This window comes from Heteronotia binoei, chromosome 6 (genome assembly GCF_032191835.1).
Source record: "Heteronotia binoei isolate CCM8104 ecotype False Entrance Well chromosome 6, APGP_CSIRO_Hbin_v1, whole genome shotgun sequence".
NCBI lineage: Eukaryota > Metazoa > Chordata > Lepidosauria > Squamata > Gekkonidae > Heteronotia > Heteronotia binoei.
In genome coordinates this window covers 147082549-147108030 of record NC_083228.1, presented here as the reverse complement: position 1 = coordinate 147108030, position 25482 = coordinate 147082549, and the positions used below count along the sequence as shown (strand labels likewise).

At 46.5% G+C, this 25482-nt stretch overlaps 1 protein-coding gene across 1 annotated transcript in view; it reads left to right on the top strand.

Annotated features, from left to right (window-relative positions):
• Window positions 1-13247, top strand: part of LOC132574419 (zinc finger protein 658B-like) — a 35149-nt gene extending 21902 nt beyond the window's left edge. The window contains exon 10 of the mRNA XM_060242777.1: window positions 11633-13247. Within this exon, the coding sequence (XP_060098760.1) occupies window positions 11633-13247 (1615 nt within the window). The remainder of the gene's footprint in view (window positions 1-11632) is intronic.
• The last annotated feature ends 12235 nt before the right edge of the window (window positions 13248-25482 follow it).

The window sequence follows — 25482 nt, the reverse complement described above, 5'->3', positions numbered from 1 at the left end:
CTCCTTCCTTCCGACCCCGGTGCAAGGCACCTACACCCAAAGACACTGAGGCTGCAAAGCTGATTCCTCGTCTGAGGAATTGTGCTTAGAGAGCACATGAAAGCTTCCGTTCTGAATAAAAATGGGTTGGTCTTAAAGGTGCCCCTTGACTCCTGCATTGTTCTCCCCAAGAAAGGTGCAGGAGAAATATTTTCATTAGGGTTTGTAGAATCTTTTGGGCTCAAGTGCCGTGTTTTACTGGAGAAAGTTTTTCTTCCAGATGTTTCGTTCTCGGCTACGGAGAACATCCTCAGTGGCGTTGCAGTCGGAGCAGGCGCTCTGACCTTCTTGGCTGCTGTGCATTGAGTGAGGCCAGGGCTGCTGGAGAGCTGCTATTTCTAGGCTGGAGGGGGTGTGGTGAAAGGGCAAAGAAATATTTTCTTTCGTTCTGCAACCCAAAGCGGTCCCGCCCCATGGAGAGGCTGCTGGGAGAGCTGCAACCCTGGCAGAGCAGAGGCCGGGCCCAGGGAGCGCTGCAGTCCCTTTCCCAGCCCTGATTTCCTGAAGGAAAGGGAAGGAAGGCCTGCCTGCCCGGGCCTGGCTTTTCCAATGGGAGCCTCTGGGAGACATGCCCACTCTGCTGCCGGCGGGACTGTTGGAGTGGCGCCGCTGGGGCAGGAGGGGCTGAGAGAAAGCCGCTGCTGGGCCTCCTGCGCTCGGCCCCGTTGCAAAAACAGCAGCAGCAGCTCCGAGCGGGGTGCCTGGCTACTCCGGCTCCCCCAGCTGAGCCGGGGCCGGTCGGGCGGCTTCTCCACCTTGCAGAGCCGTGGTGGAGCCGGCAGCTCCTTCCAGGGGAGGGACTGGGAAGCAACCCTCCCGCCTCTGGAACGGCTTTTGGGGGGCGGGGGGGTCCTGCTGCAGTCGCTGGGAAGGGAGGCATGGCTGGAGCCCCCTCCTGGAGGCTGCTGGACAGAAGGGTTTAGGGGGAAACCCCCCCCCCACTTTTTTTTTTTGCAGATTTATATCCCGCCCTTCTCTCTGAATCAGCAACTCGGCGCGGCTCACAATCTCCTTTAGCTCCTTCCCGCACAACAGACACCCTGTGAGGTGGGTGGGGCTGAAAGAGCTCTCACAGTAGCTGTCTCCAATCTCCTTTCCCTTCCTCTCCCACAATAGATACCCTGGGAGGCGGGTGGGGCTGAGAGGACAATCTCAGAAGCTGCCCTTTATAGGACAGAGTCTCAGAGCTGCCTACAATCTCCTTTCCCTTCCTCCCCTACAACAGACACCCTGTGAGGTGGGAGGGGCTGAGAGGGCTCTCCCAGCAGCTGCCCTTTCAAGGGCAACTGTGCTAGAGCTATGGCTGACCCAAGGCCATTCCAGCAGCTGCAAGTGAAGGAGTGGGGAATCAAACCTGGTTCTCCCATTTAAGAGTCCGCACACTTTACCCACTACACCAAACTGGCTCTCCCTTCCCCTTGTGCTTGACCTGCCCAGGGGCCTGCTGGCCAGAAGCCTTTAAGGGGACCCCCTTCCTCCCCCCCCCCAAGCGATGAAGCTGCTCTGCAGGTGGTATTCTGAAGGAGCCCCTCTCGTTTTGCTGCTTTGGCGCATCCCATTTCCAAGCCTTCCTTAAGTGATCCCTGAAGCTCCCAGGGCAGAAATGCAACACACACACCCTAGCCCTGGAGAAGGTGGCACCAAAGTCCGGCTTCCAGGGCCCCAGTCACCAGAAGGGCTCCCCTGGATCCAGCATGGCCTTGAATGTGGGAATGCGTGGGTGTCCCCTGGGCTGAGGTTGCCAACCACTGGATGGGAGATTCCTGGAGATTTCGGGGGGTGAGGCTGGTCCAGACTAGGAAGTGACAACAGTGGGAAACATTTGTGTGATCTCAACAGTCAAAACGCAGCCACAATGTTTAGCAAAACTGCGAATAAAGAATTAATTTAGGATTTGGGTGCTATCCATCCAGAGTGCCCAACAATATTGAGCTGGAATTAGCTTTTCTTCCTCATCTTGCAGAGAATCTTCACTTTCCACAAGCCTGGTGAACTCTGTGTAGCGACGGTGCCGCAGGCATAAGGCCAGAAGAGACGCCATGTTGGATCAGGCCAGTGGCCCACCCAGTCCAACACTCAAGGGCCATCTGGGAGTCCATCTCAGTGGGGTCAGACCTCCAGAAGCACCCTCCCACTGCCCCCCAAGCCCCAAGAAGAAAGAGCATCCCTGCCCCTGTCATGATCCCACGACTGAGGCCAAAGCCCTCCAGGAGGCCTCTGAGGCCTGCTGTAAAGTTCGCAAGAGGCCTAGATTTCCCAGGCAACCTCTGAGCCCTGTGATTGGACTGGAGTGAAATTGGAGGGAAGGCCATTCCCTACTCAGGGGTGGAATTGGAGGGAAAGGGAAGGCCAATCAACACTCGGGGTGGAGCCTTGGAGAAGGCATATCAGGCCCTGCTGCAGAGGGAAGGCCTTCTTTTCCTCCTGGGAGTTGAGTAAGTGGCAGCAGGAGCTGCAGCAGCCAGCAAGAAAGGACCCCCCCCTTCTTAATCCACTTCCATCCAAGGAGGGGGGGCTGGGGCAACGCAGGTCAGAGAGGCAGCTGCCTGGGGAAGGTTATTGTCGGCCCCTTTCTGTGCTCATTTTGCCCTCCTGGCTGGAAATAATGGCTCCCTGCTCAGGCTCTTAAAAGTTCTCTTCTCTCTGTTGTTTTATTCCCACCTTGTTTTTGTTGTTCAGTCGCACAGTCGAGCCCGACTCTTAGAGACCCCATGGACAAAGTCACGCCAGGCCCAAGTTTGTTAGGCACTGGGATGCTTTCTGTAACAAGCAGGAGCTGCACAAAAGAAACGGTCTCCACTTGTCCGCAGATGGAACCAGGCTGCGGCTGCCAGTCAGAACGATGGGCACTCTTGAGAGATGAATGGTCCTTTAGCAAAAGGCAGAGTGCCCCTCCCTCTTTCCATGGCCCAGAGGCTCATGGCTCAGTGGAAGAGCATCTGCTCTGCATGCAGAAGGTCCCTGGTTCAATCTCTGGCATCTCCAGTTAAAAGGACCAGGCAGTGGGTGATGCGAAAGACCTCAGCCTGAGACCCTGCAGAGCTGCTGCTGGTGTGAGCAGACAACACTGGCTGTGATGGGCCTCCGGGCTGGGCGGCTGCCTGAGAGCACTGAGGACTAGCACTGTCTGTAGGCTGAAAGGAAAGCTGGGATTAGGCGAGGGGGGGCTGTGGCTCAGGGTAGAGCATCCGCTTGGCATGCAGAAGGTCTCCTGTCCAACCTCCAGTTCAAAGACCCTCCTGGGGAGTGAGTGATGTGAAGGACTCTTGAGGTCCTGCAGAGGCCCTGCCAGTCTGAGTGGGCAATACTGGCCTGGATGGACCAAGGGGAGGGGTCTGATTTAGGGAAAGGCAGCATCACAGGTGGGTACCACAGGAAGTGAAGGTGTCTTCCTGAATGCCCAGGGAAACATGCCAGGCTGCCTCTCTAGGATTCTGGGCACAAAAGTTATGCTTGCTGGGCAGCCCAAAGTGCTGATGACCCCCTCCCCCCACCCCCCTAAAAAAAAAAAATCTGGGTTTCAAGGATTAATCCTTCCCTTGTTTGTGAGAGAAAAAACTCTCCTTCCTTCTGCCCCCGGTGCAAGGAGGCCCCTCCCAGGCGTCTGGGACCAGCCCCCAAAGGCACGAAGGCTGCAAGGCTGAGCTCTCCCTGCAAAAGGGGCAGGATATTTTTCTCTTGTTCTGCAACCCAGAGGAGTCCAGGCGTGTGGAAGAGCTGCGATCCCGGCAGAGCAGAGGCCGGACCCAGGGGGCGCTGGAGCCCCTTTCCTAGCCCGGAATCCCGGAAGGGAAGGGGAGGAAGGCGTGCATGCCCGGGCCCGGCCTTTGCAAAGGGAGCGCCGGAACGGAAGGCGTGCAAGCTCTGCTGCGGGGGGGGGGGGGGGTGCTGCGCCGGTGGGGCAGGAGGGGCCGAAGGGAGGAGCAGCAGCCGGGCCTCCTGCGACCCTCCCCCGGTTGCAAAAGCAGCAGCAGCTCCGAGGGCCGGAGGAGGGGAAGGCGAGGCGGCCAGGTAGGGAAGGGGCCTTGCAGCACCCAGGGGAGACGGGGGGGGGGGGGGTGGGAGGCGCGCCTGGAGCCCCCGGGACGCTGCTGCCGCCGCCGCCAAGAGGATCAAGAAGGGCCCTTTGCCATTCCCCAGACTCCATGCTTTTCCTCTCGCCTGTCTTCTGCTGCGGGGCTACCTTTCTGCACCCCTTTCCCCGCCGCTCCCTTTCCCTGCACACCTGAACTGCCCGGGGACAAGTTGAGAGCCAGTGGGGTGTCGTGTGGCTCAGGGCAGAGACTCATATCTGGCAGAGCCGGGTTCGAGTCCCCCCTCCTCCTTGTGGGGTCACCTGTCAGCCCCCCCCCCCTGGTGTGTGGGCGGGGGTGTGTGTGTGGGCTTGGGAAGGTGAAAGCTATTCTAGGCCCTGCCTGGGTTGAACCCCAAACCAGAGTGGTTGCTGGAAATGGCCCGTTCCCCCTGACCAGCAAACTAGCATACAACATAATGAAGATGCTTAAGAGATGCAAGGACCAAACAGGGATAGCAAGCTCAGTTTACCTGATCACCGTTTGTTTGGATTTCATTTGGGGGATAATCATAGAGACGCATATATCAGAATTGGAGATGGATAAGTAAATTTACCTTCTTAACTGTGCAATGTTGAGAGTTATTAACTGACCCCCTGTGGTTACATTACCATGATATCCAATCCTGCAAACTGCATTGAGAGTCTCCTTCTAGTTGTGACAAGAGCCATGAGGAGCTGGTTTTCAGCCTCCCCAAAAGACATGATTGCTGGAGATCTAACCAGGTGAACCCCGCAGTTCAAAGGGGGACCTCATGGCTTTTGAAAGGTGCTCTTGCCTAACCCTTCAGGTCTACTGAAGAGATACAGACAACGGTTAAGCGGTCACCAGTCCCTCTGGTCCTTTTGCGGCTCAAGTTTCCCTTAAGAATTAGCCCCTTGGACAGACTGAACCCATGTAATGAGAGGCTAAGCTTGTAACATCCTTAAAGAGCCCAACAGACACAATTAACTTTTCCAAAGAATGAAGCAGGCATGTGTAAAATAGCTTGCTATGTCATATAACAAAATTGTTTTAAACCTGGTCTACAACCCACAAGAAGCACTTTAGTTCTGGTCCAGCAGGGCAATTCTCATTCGCTTTCCTTGTGACGTGACTGTCTCTGTATTTCTTTACAGTCAGGTGACTCAAGGCATCTCTATCCAGTCAGAGGTGACCCAAGAGAAGGGGAGGGAGATGGAAGAGCAGGACCCAGAAGGAGCTGCAGCTGGCAAGGCAGCAAGCAAAGACCCCCCTCCCACCCAAGCTGGGGGTGGTGGTGAAGGCTGGGAAAGCCCCGTGCCAGAGACACCTTCTCAGGTCACGGAGATCTCAGAGGTGCATGGCCAACACTTCTGGCAGTTCCAGTACCGTGAGGCTAATGGGCCCCGAGAGGTTTGCAGCCGGCTCCATCGACTCTGCAGCCACTGGCTGAAGCCAGAGAGGAACTCCAAGAAGCAGATGGTGGACCTGGTGATCCTGGAGAGGTTCCTAGCCCTCCTGCCCCAGGAAATGCAGCGCTGGGTCAGGGAATGTGGGCCGGAGACCAGTTCCCAGGCGGTGGCCTTGGCCGAAGGCTTCCTCCTGAGTCAGGCCGAGGAGGAGAGGCAGGCAGAGCAGGTGAGGGGGTTTCCTCCAGCTGTGTCCAATTCAAGCAGTGATATTCTAAAGTTTCCCTGAGAGATATTTGCCCAAGTGTTAATCATCCAAATGGGAGATTTAACAGCCTCCTTCAGCAGCCCCCTCTGCTAGAGAATTTCTTCTCTCTCTCCAGGTATCTCACCGGGTCTGCTAATAGAAGAGTGCAGTCTGGGAGTGGGGCAGGATCCATTGCTTGGTCTCTTTTCCGTTCCATTTCTTCCCCTTCTCACTCGCTGCTCTTTCAGATGTGGGGACCATCCTTGGAGAGAGAAGCTCCATTCCCTGAGGCAGAACGAAGTTCCTTGGAGGAAGGGCAGAGGGCGCAGGCCCAGGAGGGTGCCCAAGATGCCCTCTCTTGTGGTAAGGCTAAGGCCCAAAGGGTGATTAACATGTGGAATTCACTGCCACAGGAGGTGGTGGCGGCCACAAGTATAGCCACCTTCAAGAAGGGTTTAGATAAAAATATGGAGCACAGGTCCATCAGTGGCTATTAGCCACAGTGTATGTGTGTATATAAAATTTTTTGCCACTGTGTGACACAGAGTGTTGGACTTGATGGGCCGTTGGCCTGATCCAACATGGCTTCTCTTATGTTCTTATGTTAGCACTGGAACCCAGTTTGTAGGGAGCGAATAACCATGGGAAAATTCTGCTTCTGTGCCTGTTCTTACAGGGGCACCTGGCAGGCCGCTGAAGGGAATAGGGTGCTGCAGGAGGGATGACCGGATGTTTCCTCAAACACCAGAGACTTGGGGTGAAGCTTGGCTCTGATACTATCCTGGATTTTCCAGAAGCGCTCAAGTGGGTCTGGATTGTGGGCTGAATGTGAGGGTGACATGTCATGTGACATCATTTCCGCCCCGAGTCCAGACTCAAGAGCCCAGCTGGCAGGAGAAGGGAATTCCTGGGCGTTTGGTCTGATCCAGCAGGGATGCTGTGACCTTTGGAACTCCAGAGTTCACAGGGAACATTTTCACGTCTCACAGAAGTCTCAAACTTTTATCACCCCCTGAGGCTCATGGATACTTCTCTTCTACCTCTCCCACAGTTTAGCAAAAGGTTGTGTTGAGTGTGCACAGGACAAGGTTTCCAACTCCTGGGAAGGGAGTGTGTGAAGTGAAGAACAAACAAGCAAGTGGAATAAGAGTCACAACAAACAGCCTTCTGTCAAGCAATGTTAAATTTATTTATTTATTTATTTATTTATTTCATTTATATCCCGCCCTCCCCCACCTTGGCAGGCTCAGGGCGGCTAACAGCAATCCATAAAAACACACCATAATAAATAAAACATTAGAATTACATTATAGAACAATAAAACATTAAAACATTAAATTAAAAACCAGTCTAGTAGATACAATTATACTGCGGTATAGATCTTTGGACCGCATTGGCGGATCTTTAATTACCAAACTTTAATTACCAAACTTTAATTAATAAACTTTCCTCTGATAGTATATGGATAACTGAATGTATTTGCAATGCTCCATAAATGTTACTAACCATGAACTAAGTTTGGCACATCAAAGTAGAAAATAGCCGGCGCCTCTTTTGCGCCTCTTTCGCTTTTACTAACAAATGCAGGAATTTGCTCTTTGAAGATAAGCGCCTCCAGGGACAGGTTCTCAAGCCTGGTCCCAGGAAAAGAAACCACAGGAGAGATAAGAAAGTAACCGTGTGAAGATTCACACATGAATGCAGTATTGTTTAGAATTTGTAGCTTTGTTTAGAGAACCTTTGATCTGCCATCTTTAAGTATGCTCTCTGCTGTTACTATGTATCAGTTCCAATACCTAGCTCAATAGATGCATATGGATTATCAATAAAGCCATGCTTTGTTTCAACTCAAGGACTGGTTACTTTGAAATCTAATTGCTTGACACCTTCCTCCTTTCTCTTCCTAACAGGCAGTGGAGAGATGCTGATCCATCATCTTTCCAGAGTTGTGGAAACAGCCGCTTTATCTATAGTCCAGGTAGGGGAAATGAGCAGGGGACAGTCTGGGTTTCCTCTTACTTTCTCGTGGGGGCTTTTGCACCTGCAGTTTCTACAATGCTCCAGGTGAGTGAGGTTCTGACCACCACTCCCTTTACCCATATCAACCCATACATCCTATTCCATCCCAGACAACTCCCTTCCAGGGTGCAGTCTCTGCCTGGCATCATCTCTCATGAGGGAATCTACTTTTTCTTCCAGTGCCCCTTTTCCTTTGAGGAGGTGTCTGTCCGTTTCACTACAGCAGAGTGGGACCTGCTGGATCCGGGCCAGAAAACCCTCTGCAGGGAAGTCATGCAGGAGAACTATTGGAGCGTCATCTCTCTGGGTAAGGAGGATCTTCCACAAGTGCCAAAGGTGTGAATTGCTCCTCATGGGATGATGCATGAATCGAACTATTGCACAGCAATGCATCATTTTGAAGCCTCTTCAGATACTTTCCTGGGGACAACTGAGGCCAGTGATGTGGCCATCACCCCTAACCAGAGATGGTGTCCTGGCCGGAGGCAGGGGTGGGGATGAGAGCCAGCAAGCCAGACATGTTCAGGTGCTCTCACAGATTCCAGAGTTCAGTCTCAGAAGTCCACAGACCAAAAGTGCACCAGCCAAAGGGTCGTTACCAGAAGGGGTAAACCAGAGAGTGTAGCCTGGAGGTCCAAGGGTCCTGCACAAGCCAGAGAGTCACAAAGCTGAAGTCAAAATCCAAGGTCATGCAAAGAAAGGGTCAGGTATTGTGGTCATAAAGTCTAAGAGGATGACTTGTTGCTTCCACAACATCCAGGCTCCCAACAATTCCACCGTTGAACAACTCTTGCTGTTAAAAAGTTTCCCCTAATATCCAGCATGTACATTCCCTCCCTTAATTGAAACCTATTATTACAAGTCCTCTCCTCTGCTGCCAAAAGGAACAGCTCCCCACCTTTCTCTAAGCGACAGTCCTTGAAATACTTAAAGAGAGCAATCATGTCCCCCCTCAACCTCCTCTTCTCCAGACTGAAGATTTCCAAGTCCCTCAGCCTTTCTTAATCACGTGACCCTCCCCTGCTGCATTAGGGCTGAATGGTGGCTCTGGATCAGCTGGTGGTGGTGAGTCTTGGTCAGCCTGCCTCTTTCCTGGCTTCTGCTGACTCAGAGCCAGCCATGCGTGGCTCCCCATCTCCTGAGGAGTCCTCCTCCTCTGAAGATTTCATGCTGTGGTCAGGCTAGGCCAGAACAGAGATACTCAAAAAGACGCTGGAAGGGGCTAGATTCTGATTTCTCTTTTCCTAATCCCGGCCCTTCTAAAACATAGAAAGATTTATGAAGGATTTAAAACCAAGACACCACTAAACAGTGCAGTTTCTACAGCTCAGCAACAGAAAATCATGAAAAGCTCACTGTTTTATCTTACGCATGAAATATCTGATATTAGATAGTACCTCTTGTGAAAGCAACGTCACCCCAGAGTTGGAAACGACTGGTGCTTGCTTTCCTTGTTACTACATAAGTATTCCAATTATAGCCTAAATCAGGGGTGTGAAACATGCAGCCTGGGGGCCGATTCAGGCCCTCAGAGAGCTACTATAAGGCCCCCGAGCAACTGGCTGTAATCTGCTTCCTTCTCCCCATCTCTTGCTTCCTTCTGCATCACAGCTTGCCTTGCCAGGCTTGCTCAGTTGCACAGGAGCTACAGATCAAAGTCTCTGTTTTCTCCACTGGCTGAGGCTCCTCCCTTGGGGAGGAAGCGGGGAGGGAGAGCTTAGTTTGCCAGGCTCTCTCAACTACACAGTTGGCAAGACCTTGGAGATTGTAGTTTAATTGTCTGCAAAAATATCGGAATCTTGCCATGCTTTGTATGAAAGCTGGTCAAAGTTTCTAGTGAAACAGGGGGATATAAACCACTGCTTCATCACTGTGTTCAAGACTGCTGTGTGCAAGATTTATCTGCTGTACTAGACTACTTGGGATTTGGAGCTCTACGTGGTTTCCTTAAGAGCTGCTGGACCGTAGATTCCTGTAAAGTTGAAGGACTATTGGTTGAAGTTTAAGACTTACCTTTATTTCTGTCCTTCCTCTACATTAAACATGGGTGTTCTGTACATCAGTGTGTGTTAATATAGGATATTTTGTATGAGAGTGTTTCCGATTATAGAATTTGTTTATTTATTTATTTTATTTTTATTTATTCGGGATTTATATCCTGCCCTTCCCACAAGTGGCTCAGGGCGGCCACTTTCGTTGTTTCCTTTTTTGAAGCTGGTTGTCACAGAGTTTTCTCTTGTCACTCTCTCAGTTGCACAGCAGAGCTGCTGAGCCAAGTCTCTCTTCCTTCTATTGGCTGAGGCTCCTCCGCCTCCTGGCCCCTGGGGAAGGAAGGAAAGAGCCAGAACTTCCTTTGCCCAGTTCCCTGGATCACATGGGAGAGATACAAAGAAAGCACCTTTAAGACCAATGAGTGCTAACGATTTAAGTGTATTTTTAAGGGGTTTTTTTGGTTTATCCTTCCAGAAGAATTTATACTTTTGAATTTCTTTCCTTCCCCATATAAGAATGATTTCTCTCTCTCCCCTTCCTCCCCCAAAAGAAGATAGAAGTATAAGAGAGGCTTTACTGGAGAAAGACAGCATCCTCACATCCAGAGAAAGGCTGGAGAATTTCTCAAGGGGATCCCAAGAACACATTTCCTTTCCGAGTGAGTTGGCTGAGAGTGAGTATCCTGCACGGTTATGTCCAGGGAACAGTCAAGGAACAGCCATGCAGCTTTTTTGCTTCACTTCTGAGCAATGTTTCATTTGGTACAGTCATGCACCCCGTTGGTAAGGAGCGAATGAGACATTCTGGAGTCTGGGATTCGGAGAGTTAGGAACTCCTCCTGAGCAAGAACACTGTAATAAGCTTTTCGTCCTCCAGCGTGCTATTTCAGGTTGTGCAATTAGGTTTCTCTGTTTTATTTAACATTACTGCACCGCTGGCTGGGTGAGAATCCAGTGCTGTGTTCACAGGGCCCCTCCCTTCTAGCTACAGGAGTTTGATCTCAAAGCTTTCTTTCCCGTGCTGCCATGCGAAACAGCAGCGGGTTCATTGTTGCAGTGAGTCTTTTGGGGAAAGCCCTTCAGTTGCTTCTGGGGGTTCCTGGTCCTTTCTGATAAAACCCTAGGCTTCTGCCTTAGTGGGTGGGGGGAGTTTCCTGTATTGCAGCAAGGGGCACTGCTGGATGAGTCTCCACATCTCCTGGGATATCCAGCCAGCCAGAAAGCAAGACCCTAGCATCTGGTTTGACCTGTAAGTCTGCCTAAGGGCACTAGAAGAGAGCTAGTTTGTACTGTCTGGTTGGTTATTTTTAAGTCACTTCTTATTCTTTTCAGTTGCCAAGCACCATCTTCAATAAATCTTTCTGTGTTGTTGGAACCTTGCATTGCTTCTGGCTGCATGAGCTGGGAGTGTGTGTGTGTGGGGGGGTGTAATTGGCATTGCAAGCTTAGCTGTGGCTCTTGACGGGATGAGGTATCCTTAAAACTAGACACTGGGGAAAGGGGGGAGGTGGTTAAGATCAGGGAAGCTGGAGGAGGCTGAAGAGCCGTCAGTCCTTTCCACCTGCAGTCACAGAGATGTCTTTGGACCTTACCTGCCTTCCCACGCGTTAAAGGGATCTCTCTCTTTATTCCAGCAGATGATGATCAGAGAAACGAGGAGGGTGAGGAACTTGTCCAGCAGTTGCCAGATGGAGTTCAAGATCTGAAAGAAAACAATAGAAAGCGAGGCAGACCTAAGAGAAAGGAAGGCAGCCTTATGGATGAGAAGAGAAAAGGAAAAAGGTTTAATGTACATTTTCCAAAGCAGGGAATAATTAAAGCATGTACATCCAGAAAATGTAGCAAGTACTTCAAAAAGAGATCACAGCTCTTTGTGCATCAAAAAGGACACAGAGGCAAGGAACCTTTTGAATGTTCAGAGTGTGGGAAGAGATTCAATCACAATAGCACTCTTCAATGTCATCAAAGAACCCACACAGGAGAGAAACCTTTTGAATGCTCTGAGTGTGGGAAGAGATTCAGTCAGAGTGGCACTCTTCACCAGCACCGGAGAACCCACACAGGGGAAAAACCTTTTGCATGCTCAGAATGTGGAAAGAGATTCAGTCGAAGTGTGTCTCTTCAGCTGCATCAGAGAACCCACACAGGGGAGAAACCTTTTGAATGCTCAGAGTGTGGAAAGAGATTCGTTCACAGTGGCCTTTTTCTAAAGCATCAGAGAACCCACACAGGGGAGAAACCTTTTGCATGCTCTGAGTGTGGAAAGAGATTCAGTCACAGTGTGTCTCTTCATCGGCATCAGAGAATCCATACAGGGGAAAAACCTTTTGAATGCTCAGAGTGTGGAAAGAGATTCAGTCTTAGTAGCCATCTTCAGCAGCACCAGAGAACCCACACAGGGGAGAAACCTTTTGAATGCTCAGAGTGTGGGAAGAGATTCAGTCAGAGTAGCCATCTTCAGAAGCACCAGAGAACCCACATAGGGGAGAAACCTTTTCAATGCTTAGAGTGTGGAAAGAGATTCGGTCTCAGTGGCCTTTTTCTAAAGCATCAGAGAACCCACACAGGGGAGAAGCCTTTTGAGTGCTCAGAGTGTGGAAAGAGATTCATTCACTGTGGCCCTTTTCAAAAGCATCAGAGAACCCACACAGGGGAGAAACCTTTTGAATGCTCAGAGTGTGGAAAGAGATTCAGTCAGAGTAGCCATCTTCAGCAGCACCAGAGAACCCACACAGGGGAGAAACCTTTTGAATGCTCAGAGTGTGGAAAGAGATTCAGTCGGAGTAGCCATCTTCAGCAGCACGAGAGAACCCACACAGGGGAGAAACCTTTTGCATGCTCAGAGTGTGGAAAGAGGTTCAGTCGAAGTGCATCTCTTCAGCAGCACCAGAGAACCCATACAGGGGAGAAACCTTTTGCATGCTCAGAGTGTGGAAAGAGATTCAGTTGGAGTGGCAATCTAAAACTGCATCAGAGAACCCACATAGGGGAGAAAGATTTTGAATGCTCAGAGTGTGGAAAGAGATTCAGTCGAAGTGCATCTCTTCAGCAGCACCAGAGAACCCATACAGGGGAGAAACCTTTTGCATGCTCAGAGTGTGGAAAGAGATTCAGTCGGAGTAGCCATCTTCAGCAGCACGAGAGAACCCACACAGGGGAGAAACCTTTTGCATGCTCAGAATGTGGAAAGAGATTCAGTCGAAGTGCATCTCTTCAACTGCATCAGAGAACCCACACAGGGGAGAAACCTTTTGAATGCTCAGAGTGTGGAAAGAGATTCAGTCGAAGTGCATCTCTTCAACTGCATCAGAGAACCCACACAGGGGAGAAACCTTTTGAATGCTCAGAGTGTGGAAAGAGATTCAGTCGAAGTGCGTTTCTTCAGCAGCATCAGAGAACCCACACAGGGGAGAAACCTTTTGAATGCTCAGAGTGTGGCAAGAGATTCAGTCGAAGTGCGTCTCTTCATCTACATCAGAGAACCCACACAGGGGGGAAAGTTCTTTGAATGCTTAGAATGTGGAAAGAGATTCAGTTGGCATAGATATCTTCAACAAATCAGACCCCCAGAGAGCTCCTATCAGGCCTCCTAGCAACTGGCTGTCATCTGCTTTCTTCTCCCTCTTTCTTGCTTCCTTCTGTATCATAGCTTGCTTTGGAAGGCTTGCTCAATTGCACAGGAACTACAGAGCAAACCTCTTTTTCCATTGGCTTAGGCTCCTGCTTTGGGGAGGAAGAGGGGAGACTTAGGGCTGCCTTCGCCAGACTCGCTCAGTCACACAGCAGAGCTACAGAGCCAAGTCTCTCTGCCTTCTATTGGCTGGGGTCCTCCCCCTCCTGGTCCCCTGGGGAAGGAAGGAAAGAGTCAGAGCTTCCTTTGCCCAGTTCTCTGGATCCCATGGGAGAAATACAGGGAAAGCACCTTTAAGACCAATAAGTGCTAATGTTTTCAGCATATTTTATGGGGGTGTGGCGTAAGCCAAGGAGATGGATGCTTGAAAACGAAGCTCCGAGTCTACTCCCTATAAACGTACTTGCCAAAGTGCCCGGCTTTATTTTTTCTTTCTTTAATTAGTATGGGAGCAGCTGACGGACAAAAATCCAGATCAAAAAGAAATCCAAACGGCTCCGTCAAGGATTATTTCCCAAAAAGGCCCAGATCTAAGGCCTCGAGAGCATCATCTATTTCTGCAGGCAAAATGGCGTCAGGAGGCGGGAAAAACACACCGGACGACCTAGCGTTGTTCAGATCCGAGATAATGGAAGCTTTTAAGAATTTAGAACAGAACATGACTGATAAAATTTCTGCTATGATCCAGCCACTCTGTCCAAATTGTGAAACTTAAAACATCCTTAGAAAAAGTGACAAAGACAGCCGATTCTGCTCTTAACATGGCTAGTATGTCTCAAGATGACGCACAGTACTTTTATAAACGGGACGAATGGCCTACAGATAAAATTATCGCGCTTCAAAACCAATTAAAAATGGGGAAGTTAAGTTAAGAGATCACACTCTGCAAGTCCTACAAGATTTGTCACCGGAAACTTTGCAAAGGCAGAAGCCGTTGAAACCAATTATCAAAATTCTAAACAAGGAAAACATTAGATATCGCTGGTTTGCTTCATATAAATTGCAAGTCTCAACTCAAGAGCATTTGTTTTTGGCTAGAGATGTTGACTCTAGAATAAGCTTGCTACAAGATTTGAATCTCCCCATTCCTACTGGTCTTTTGGAAGCAGCTTCTCAAGATCATCCATTATCTTCAGACACTAGATGGCGTCGTGTGCCTGTGAACCGCTCTAGTCCCCCTGGAGCTCCTAGATGTTAATACGCTGGAACTGTTTCTATGCTGAAAATTGTTTGTTTACTTTCCTAACGAAGGCAGAAACGTGACTGTACAAGACTTGCTTAAGTTTAACTTTGACTTTTATGAAAGGCTTGCCTGGGCTTTCGTTTTGTTCTTCTTTAACATGTTTACTTATACTTCTAGATTTTTATAGCCTTTATTACTATTACTACTATAATTTCTTTATACAGTTTTCCAGTGGACACTTGTGGTTGTAAATTCACCCTAAGCAATGCCAATGGACATTATCAACTTGGTGTTGTCTGTCCTGTGTTTGTTTTGAGGTATGTCTGTGGAAGTATGTTGTGTCTACAAAATGATATGCATTGCGTTATGGGGAACAGTTCTAGTAACTCTGTTATAGTAACTCAGTTATAGTAACTTTGAAATTCCTTTTTCTTTGTTTAATCTGCTGGATGAAATTTTTTGTGGAAGAAGGTGACTGCAATGTTTGGAAGGTGATGGGTTCAGGAAAGTGTGATGTTGAGTGTGTTCTTTATAAATACGATGTTTGCTATTCCTTGGATTTGAGTGGTTGTAGTTTTGAATGGGAGATATGTATTGTGTGGTCTGGTAGACTTATAATGTTGCATAATCTTAAGAACATAAGAACATAAGAGAACATAAGAGAAGCCATGTTGGATCAGGCCAACGGCCCATCAAGTCCAACACTCTGTGTCACACAGTGGCAAAAATTTTTATATACACACATACACTGTGGCTAATAGCCACTGATGTTTTAATGTGTTTTAATCTTGTGTTTTAATGAAATTTTAAACCTTTGATTCAAATATTAATTACTGATGTTTGGATGTGTATGTGTGGGAATGATTGTGTTCTGTTTTATAATGAGTTCTTGGCATTTCATCTTTATTTATAACATGTTTAGCTATATATCTATGAGATTGTTTGGATGCAAGTATGAAAGTGGAGTGTATGGCTATGTATATGATTGCTGTTGTTTTAATGTAATAGGTGTCTGTTTGTTGGTTTTCCCTCTTTCCTTTGTCCTTCTATTCTTTATCAATTTTTGGCAGTTTTTGGGATGAGGTTTGGGCCTCCTCCTAATAACTGGCTAATTTTGGTGATGAGAGTGGGAAAAGGTGGAATTCTACCTATGGTGGCAGTATGAGTATACCTATAAGCAGTAATTACACCTCAGTGGGAAAAGGGTGTGGATTCTAATGTAATAGGCTTTTGAGTTCTCTCGTTCACTGTTCTAATATTGTATTATTCATGTTCCTCTAGAAGGTTATAATGAAAGGTTTTATATGTTTGGCATTGTTTTATTTCACTTGCAAAGTTCTAAAATGCTGGGTTGATATTGCTTGTTACAATCATATTAGGGGTGGGGGGACGAATAGCCTCTGCCATTTCCCGTCAGAAGCCTGACATAATTTTTCTGCAGGAGATTCATCTTAAGGGTACCCAGCCTAAAGTTTTTAAATCAAAATTTTTTGCTTACCAATTTCAGGCTCACGGATCCTCCAAAACAAGAGGAGTGGCCATTTTGATTAGTAAATCAGTCAGTTTCACTCTTGAAAACACTTCAATTGATCCTAGTGGCCGTTATATTTTTATTAACGGGGTTCTTAATGGTCATCCCTATACTCTGGCATCAGAGTACGCACCAAATGAAGGGCAAATGGCGTTAATTGAAGATACGTTCACAAAACTCTAAAATTTTCATACAGGCCCTATCATTTTGGGTGCGGATCTTAATTATGATGTCAATCCTTCTGTTGACAGATCCCAAACAAGCCTTTCACTTCCCTCTACTAACCTTAGATCTCAACCACGAGGTTTGAAACTTCATAAGGATTTAGCTAAAGTCTTCCATTCTTATAACCTGTCTGCCATTTGGAGATATAGGCACCCAACTGAATGGGACTGTCAAGTCGGCAGATTCAATAATGAGTCTTTGCAGAAACAAAGTATCTAGTTTATTGATATGGCTCTCGACTACAGTGAGATTGAAAAACTAAAGATCATACAGTAGAATGCAATCATATAAGGTATACTTCAAAGGGATTCTTGAGGGAGGGGTACTATGCAGGGCACATTCACACATTGATGTTACAATTTCTTTCTCAGGCCTGGTTTGGCCTTGAGTGTCTCTTGGCTCCAACCTCCCCCGATGCCAAGCTTGAGAAGGCATGATAAAACTGTTCACATATTCCCATTTCAAAGCAAGGCTACATAACAAATGAAAGGAGGGGGGGTGAGGAGAGTTCAAGCTAGCAGCAATGGAATACAGTATGGCTTTACCCAGGATGCTTTTCTCCTGAACCAGTGATTGGGTGCAGGCTTGACCAGAGTTAGAAGCAGACTTGACAGGGACTACACCTTTTTTTCTTCTCGTCATCAAACCTACTCTCGAATAGATTTTCTCTTAGTTTCTGACTCTATTTCTAATCTTTTTTCTAAGGTGGAAATTGGTCCAATGATATGGTCGGATTATGCATGGACGGAAGGCTATATGACAGAGAATGCTGCAGCATTCTTACCTGCTATATTTAATTTATTTTCCTCCATTTCTGGCCTTTGAGCTAATCCATCAAAAACTATTCTCTATCCAGTCAAAATCTCAGATGCTCTTCAAGATTCTATTGGAAATATTTAGGGGTTAATATTCCCCTAAATTTGGGAGACATTTTTAAGGTTAACCATCTTCTGTTGAATAAGGATTTTTTTAATTTGCAAAAGAATAAGATTTCAGGTTTTCACGGCTGGTAACATCATTAGGGTTTGTAGAATCTTTTGGGATCAAGTGCCGTGTTCTACTGGAGAAAGTTTTCCTTCCAGACGTTTCGTTCTCAGCTGCGGAGAACATCCTCAGTGGCGTTGCAGCCGGAGCAGGCGCTCAGACCTTCTTGGCTGCTGTGCATTGAGTGGGGCCAGGGCTGCTGGAGAGCTGCTATTTGTAGGCTGGAGGGAGTGTGATGAAAGGGCAATTGGTTTGTGGATGTGCCCATTGTTTGGTGGGGCTTCCTGGTACAATGGGCACATCCACAAACCAATTGCCCTTTCATCACACCCCCTCCAGCCTACAAATAGCAGCTCTCCAGCAGCCCTGACCTCACTCAATGCACAGCAGCCAAGAAGGTCTGAGCGCCTGCTCCGGCTGCAACGCCACTGAGGATGTTCTCCGCAGCTGAGAACGAAACGTCTGGAAGGAAAACTTTCTCCAGTAGAACACGGCACTTGATCCCGAAAGATTCTACAAACCCTAATAAAAGAATAAGAATTCTTCCTTCATCCTGCAGGGCAAAATCAGCCACTCCATTTTAGACAGAGAGTTTTTTCTCTTTAACAAGGAGTGACAGTTGGCTATTTTAAATGAACCAATAACAATGAGGGAACTTGGAGATGTTGTGACATCTAAAAAGAATACCAAAGCTCCGGGTCCTGATGGACTACCTGTGGAATTCTACAAAGCTTATGAGGAGTCTTTACTACTGCCATTTAAACGTCTCCTTGAAAAGATTCAAGACGAAGGTTAAATACCAACTTCATGGCAAGAAGCTACAATCTCCTTAATTCCAAAAGAAGGTGCTAATTTGAAAGACATAAAAAATTATTGCCCAATCTCTCTCTTAAATGTGGATTATAAAAATCTTTGCTGCAGGGACTATGAGGAGCATATTGCAAAAAACATAAAGACCAACAATAAAACTTTCTTCAAATATATTAGAAGTAGGAAACCAGCCAGGGAGGCAGTGGGGCCCTTGGATGACCATGGGGTAAAGGGATTACTGAAGGAGGATAGGGAAATGGCTGAGAAGCTAAATGAATTTTTTGCCTCCGTCTTCACTGTGGAAGACGAGAACTTTTTGCCCGCCCCAGAACCACTAATTTTGGAAGGGGTGTTGAAAGACCTGAGTCAGATTGAGGTGACAAAAGAGGAGGTCCTACAACTGATAGACAAATTAAAAACTAATAAGTCACCGGGTCCGGATGGCATACATCCGAGAGTTCTGAAAGAACTCAAAGTTGAACTTGTGGATCTTCTAACAAAAATCTGTAATCTTTCATTGAAATCTGCCTCCGTTCCTGAGGACTGGAAGGTAGCAAATGTCACCCCCATCTTTAAAAAAGGTTCCAGAGGAGACCCGGGAAATTACAGGCCAGTCAGTCTGACTTCAATACCGGGAAAGTTGGTAGAAACCATTATCAAGGACAGAATGAGTAGGCACATTGATGAACACGGGTTATTGAGGAAGACTCAGCATGGGTTCTGCAAGGGAAGATCTTGCCTCACTAACCTGTTACATTTCTTTGAGGGGGTGAACAAACATGTGGACAAAGGAGACACGATAGATGTTGTTTACCTTGACTTCCAGAAAGCTTTTGATAAAGTTCCTCATCAAAGGCTCCTTAGAAAACTTGAGAGTCATGGAGTAAAAGGACAGGTCCTCTTGTGGATCAAAAACTGGCTTAGTAATAGGAAGCAGAGAGTCAGTATAAATGGGCAGTCTTCGCAGTGGAGGACGGTAAGATGTGGGGTGCCGCAGGGCTCGGTACTGGGTCCCATGCTCTTTAACTTGTTCATAAATGATTTAGAGTTGGGAGTGAGCAGTGAAGTGGCCAAGTTTGTGGATGACACTAAATTGTTCAGGGTGGTGAGAACCAGAGAGGATTGTGAGGAACTCCAAAGGGATCTGTTGAGGCTGGGTGAGTGGGCGTCAACGTGGCAGATGCGGTTCAATGTGGCCAAGTGCAAAGTAATGCACATTGGGGCCAAGAATCCCAGCTACAAATACAAGTTGATGGGGTGTGAACTGGCAGAGACTGACCAAGAGAGAGATCTTGGGGTCGTGGTAGATAACTCACTGAAAATGTCAAGACAGTGTGCATCTGCAATAAAAAAGGCCAACGCCATGCTGGGAATTATTAGGAAGGGGATTGAAAACAAATCAGCCAGTATCATAATGCCCCTGTATAAATCGATGGTGCGGTCTCATTTGGAGTACTGTGTGCAGTTCTGGTCGCCGCACCTCAAAAAGGATATTATAGCATTGGAGAAAGTCCAGAGAAGGGCAACTAGAATGATTAAAGGGCTGGAGCACTTTCCCTATGAAGAAAGGTTGAAACGCTTGGGACTCTTTAGCTTGGAGAAACGTCGACTGCGGGGTGACATGATAGAGGTTTACAAGATAATGCATGGGATGGAGAAAGTAGAGAAAGAAGTACTTTTCTCCCTTTCTCACAATACAAGAACTCGTGGGCATTCGATGAAATTGCTGAGCAAAAAGGTTAAAACGGATAAAAGGAAGTACTTCTTCACCCAAAGGGTGATTAACATGTGGAATTCACTGCCGCAGGAGGTGGTTGCGGCCACAACTATAGCCACCTTCAAGAGGGGTTTAGATAAAAATATGGAGCACAGGTCCATCAGTGGCTATTAGCCACAGTGTATGTGTGTATATAAAAATTTTTGCCACTGTGTGACACAGAGTGTTGATGGGCCGTTGGCCTGATCCAACATGGCTTCTCTTATGTTCTTAGTATTGGCACAACGTCTGAAGAAAGTTTTACAGTCTACAATACACCAAGTTCAGGCTGGATTCCTTCCTAGAAGATATTTGAAAGATAATATCAGAATAGTTTGTAATATACTGGAATACTATGAGCCTCATTCAGATAAACAACTGGCACTTATTTAGGTGTACTTATCACAAATAAATGTAGCAGTTTAAAAATGGGCAATTATGACAAACTACTCAAAGAAATTAAAAAAGATTTGGAAAAATGGCATGATTTGAATTTCTCTTTAATGGGAAGAATAGCCTCAATAAAGATTAATATCCTTCCAAGGCTACTATTTTTATTTCAAAATATTCCAGTATTTTTAAATAGTGGGTTTTTTCAAGAATTGAATAAGATGAATTCTAAATATGGCAAGGCAAAAAAACCAAGAATCAAACTAAATATGGCAAGGCAAAAAACCAAGAATCAAACTAAAAACATTGCAAGATTCTAAACTGAGAGCAGGTTTGGACCTTCCAGATTGGCAATTGTACTATAAAGCTTCCGTGCTCTTGTGGGTAAGAGACTGGACACTACTGAATGACAAGAGGCGATTGTTGTTAGAGGGACATGATCTTAATCTGGGTTGGCATGCGTATCTATGGTATCAAAGACTTGAAGGTCATTCCTATTTTAAGAACCATGGGTTTCGGAAATCTTTGTATCGCACATGGTCATGGTTAAAAACAAGAATCTACCAGAAAATTCCAAGATGGGTATCTCCAGTGGAAGCATTTACTCATCCAAATCTTTTAAAATCTAACAAGAGTTATAGATAGGATGACCTGTTGGGAAAAGATAATCAACTGAAAACTAAAGAGTTAGAAAGCATGGACAGTAAAATGAATTGCTGGCTGAGAATGCAAGTTGACTCTAGGTATGTCAAAGACAAGACGATTGGCTTTAATGCAGAACAATATCCATTTGACAAAAATTTTTAGGTCCTCAAGAAAAACTAATCTCTAAACTATATGCATACTTACTACAGATGAAGACGCAAGATGAAGTTGTAAAAGTTTGTATGGTCCAATGGGCAAAAAAATTGGGTCATAATATTATGTTAGAAGAATGGGAGAGATTGTGGAAATTCAATATTAAATTAACTAGGTCAGTAACTTAAAGAAAATTTGTATAAAATGTTTTACAGATGGTACGTGACCCCACAGAAGTTGTGTAAGATGTATGCTAATATATCTAATAAATGTTGGAAATGTGAACATAAGAACATAAGAGAAGCCATGTTGGATCAGGCCAATGGCCCATCCAGTCCAACACTCTGTGTCACACAGTGGCCAATATATATGTGTGTGTATGTGTGTGTGTGTATATATATATATATAGGCCACTGTGTGACATAGAATGTTGGACTGGATGTGCCATTGGCATGATCCAACATGGCTTCTCTTGTGTTCTTATGTAACTATTGGAAACCAGACTGATTGAAATTTTTTCTGATAAGTAACTAAATTTTGTAACCCTGAAGAGAGATCTAATTTACCCAAGACAAAATTATTCCAAATAGCGTTATACCATTCCTCCAACCTGGGCCCCTTTTTCTGTCTCCATTTACATGCAGTTTCTATCTTAGCAATTGCTAATAATGTTGACAGTATGACTTGTTTTGTTTTATCTAACTTGTTCACTTGACTTACTCGAGAAGGACAGTTTGTTTGTTTGTTTGTTTGTTTATTTATATTTAGACTTATATCCCGCCCTTTCCACCGAAGTGGCTCAGGGCGGCTTACAACATTATAATTCACATAGATTCAGCTTAAAAACATTTACATAATAAAGTTAAAACCATAATTAATAAGACATAAAAATAAGAATAAAAACCAGCGGTCTGTAGATGCATTTCTAGTTCCATCCAGAAGATGTTCTCAATGTCAGTTTTGGTTCCATCCAGAATATATTCTCAATGTCAGTTGTTATAGGCCTGCCGGAAGAGGGCTGTCTTACAGGCCCTGCGGAACTGCCCTAGGTCCCGCAGGGCCCGTACCTCTTCCGGCAGCTGGTTCCACCAGTAAGGCGCCGTTACCGAGAAGGCCCGATCCCAGTTTCTGGGTTTCTACTGATTTGTATTCCAACTATTATATCTATTTGTGAAAACACCTCATTCCAAAATTCTTTAATTACCAGGTGTGACGGAACCGGCCCGATTCTGCCTTCAGACCCGGTCCCGTCAGCTCCCTAGTGAGTCGCCAACTCCTGGAGGGAGATATTTTTCCTCCTGCCCCTTGGGCTCGCTGCCACCACCTGCTCAGTCCCGGGGTTCAGATTGAGAGGAACAGGACTCCCAATCCCCCTCTCCAGCTATGAGGCCAGGCCTCAAGGTCCTCTGCCACCCTGCACTTGGGTTTCACAGAGACCTCAGCGCTTCTTTGGGGCACCCCTGGAGGATTGGCACCTTATCCAACTGCATGCCTTCCCCCTTCCCCGGGGCCCCCTTTATAAAACAGCGTGGTCTAAAGCGGTTTGGGGATCTATGTGGTACAGAGATGAACTGCCAGCATTTAAACAGTAAAAATATATTTATTTAAAAAGAGAAAAGGATAGGGAAAGAAAAACAAAAACAGTTGCATTTAAAAAGTTAGCACAGCACAGCACAGCAAACAGCATAACAAAGAAAAGTTGATTATAAACGCATCCGGTTGGCCCTGATCTAAACATGCCCTGCCCTTTTTGAATGACTTACTTTGTCTTACTGCCTGGAGGCCTCATTTTCCTGAGCAGGCCTCCCCACAGGCAGGAGCTCACAGGCCAGCAACCTCTCTTCCCGAGAGCCAGCTGCAAACTGAGAAACTCTTCCTGCCTAGCACATGGCAAGAACAACAGCACTTCCTGCTTCTCTAGGAGACTTTCCCCCTAGCGTTGTTGGTTTGGCTCTGGAAGGGAGGGGGGGAGTGAGGGGAAGGCTACAAAGCCCGCTGAGGGATTTACTGATCCCTGCCAAATGAAGCACCACCACTCACTAAAATGGCGTTTCTCCACACCAGGCAACTCCAAAAACTACTTGACCACAGCCCCTTCAACATTTATTTTTTATCCCTTTATAGAATCAAGAAAGTCTCACGGGTAAAATGCCGTCTGTATAATATTTTAAAAGCATTAAATTTAATTGTAGGTATTTTGGAGTTAAAACTTGGTGCTTTCCAAGTATCTTTCCAGTCCTCTACAGATAGTCTACCTTCACAATCCTTCATCTAAGCTTCCATAGCAGTTCCTGGGGTCTTCTTTTGAAAGCCAAACAATTTATACAGTTTAGATAAAAGTCCTTTGTGTTGTTTATCCCAATGCTCTAAGAGTAATTCAAATGGAGTCAGTGGCATCTGCCAAGACCTGATTATTCCTAGAGTCTCTAACAAATGTCTAATCTGATAAAAATTCAACCAGGAAATTTTTTGTTCTGTTTTTATCTCTAATTCATCCTTTGGGATAACTTGAGGCTTGATGGGTCACCTATCAGTGCCCCCCCCTGGTGTGTGGGCAGGAGGCTTAGGAAGGTGTAGAGGGGGGCTGTTCTGAGCCCTGCCTGGGCTGAACCCCAAACCAGAGTGGTTGCTGGCAGTTAGGTATGGTCGTTTCCTGCTGAAGGGGAAAGGGTGTGTCTGTGTGTGGCCAGAGGGCTTCTGTGCCACACCTGCGGACCGTATTTCAACTGGGGATGCTGGCTGGTCGCAGTGCCTGGGAGCCTTGTTTGTCAAGGGTTTTGAAGTACAGAAGTGTTTTTAGGAGTTAACGAATAGGCAAAAAGAAAGGGCTTATAAACTTTCCACAGACAGTTCTACGCATACTAAGGGGCAACCACTAAAAAGGACCTTCTTCATGGAACTCAATTCTGAGCCCTTCATACCTGGGGCAGCCAAAGGAGCTGAGCCTCTGAGACGGCAAAAGAGTGCAAGGTGGCTCGCAATTAGCTTTCTTCCCTGATGTGCTTTCTTCCTGGTGTTTAGCAGGGTTTCTGCTCTACAGGCTTCGTGTAACCCATGGCATTTTCTAATACGATATTTCATTCTTCAGGAGAGTTTTTTGTCAAATTTTGAACAGCGTTTGAGTTCACTGGCATCTTTAAGATCAACAAAGTTTTATTCAAGGTATAGATTTTTGTATGCATGCACACTTCAGATACATTTAAGTAGAAGTTACTGGTCCATACATATGGATAGAGGATGTGCAGTGAATTAGCATAGAATTAACATCTTCATTATGTAAGGACCAATAAGAAGGTTACTTTATAGGGTCACCGTTTGTTTAGATTTAATTCCAGCGGGAAACAGAGAAACAAATATCTCAAAATTAGAGGTTTCTGTGTAAAAATCCTTCTTGATTGTGGAATGCTGAGCGTAATTAACTTAGGCCCTGCTGTTACGTTATCATGATATCCAGTCCTACAACAGCCCTGAGTTTCCTTCTAGTTGTGACAAGAGCCATGAGGAGCTGGTTTTCAGCCTCCCCAAAAGACATGTTTGTGTTGATGCGCCTGTGCTTAGTGAGGGTGGTTTTAGTGACGCAAAGAATGAAGGCTTGCACACAGCAGTGTTAAAACCACTATATGCAATTTATTGCTCTGCTGCACCTCCACCATACATATCCCACACACAGTAAAGTGTCTTTGTACATTTATACATAAGGTCCAGCCAGCTAACCAATCAGCTTCCTGCTGAGTCATGCTGACATTGCCCAGGCTGATGCAATCTGGCAACCAGCCACCTTCTGTCACTTAGATGATCTACCTGGCAGTTCTGTTACTTTCACTTTCCCAGCATGTGCACAGAAACTGCTAGGTTTTGCATACAACTTACAGTTTGCTGTAGATCTAACCAAGTGAACCCCACAGTTTAAAGGGGGACCCCGGTGGCTTTTGAAAGAGGTTCTCTTGCCTAACACTTCAGGGCTACTGAAGAAATACAAACAATAATTTAAGGCAGGGGTGGGGAACCTTTTTTCTGCCGAGGGCCGTTTGGATATTTATAACATCATTCGCGGGCCAGACAAAATTATCAACTTAAAAAACAGTACTCTGCCAAGGGAGAATGATTCAGGCCGGCAAAATTAATGCAAATAATGGTTTTTCTATTTGAAGTCAACGTGGCAGATGCGGTTCAATGTGGCCAAGTGCAAAGTAATGCACATTGGGGCCAAGAATCCCAGCTACAAATACAAGTTGATGGGGTGTGAACTGGCAGAGACTGACCAAGAGAGAGATCTTGGGGTCGTGGTAGATAACTCACTGAAAATGTCAAGACAGTGTGCGTTTGCAATAAAAAAGGCCAACGCCATGCTGGGAATTATTAGGAAGGGAATTGAAAACAAATCAGCCAGTATCATGCCCCTGTATAAATCGATGGTGCGGTCTCATTTGGAGTA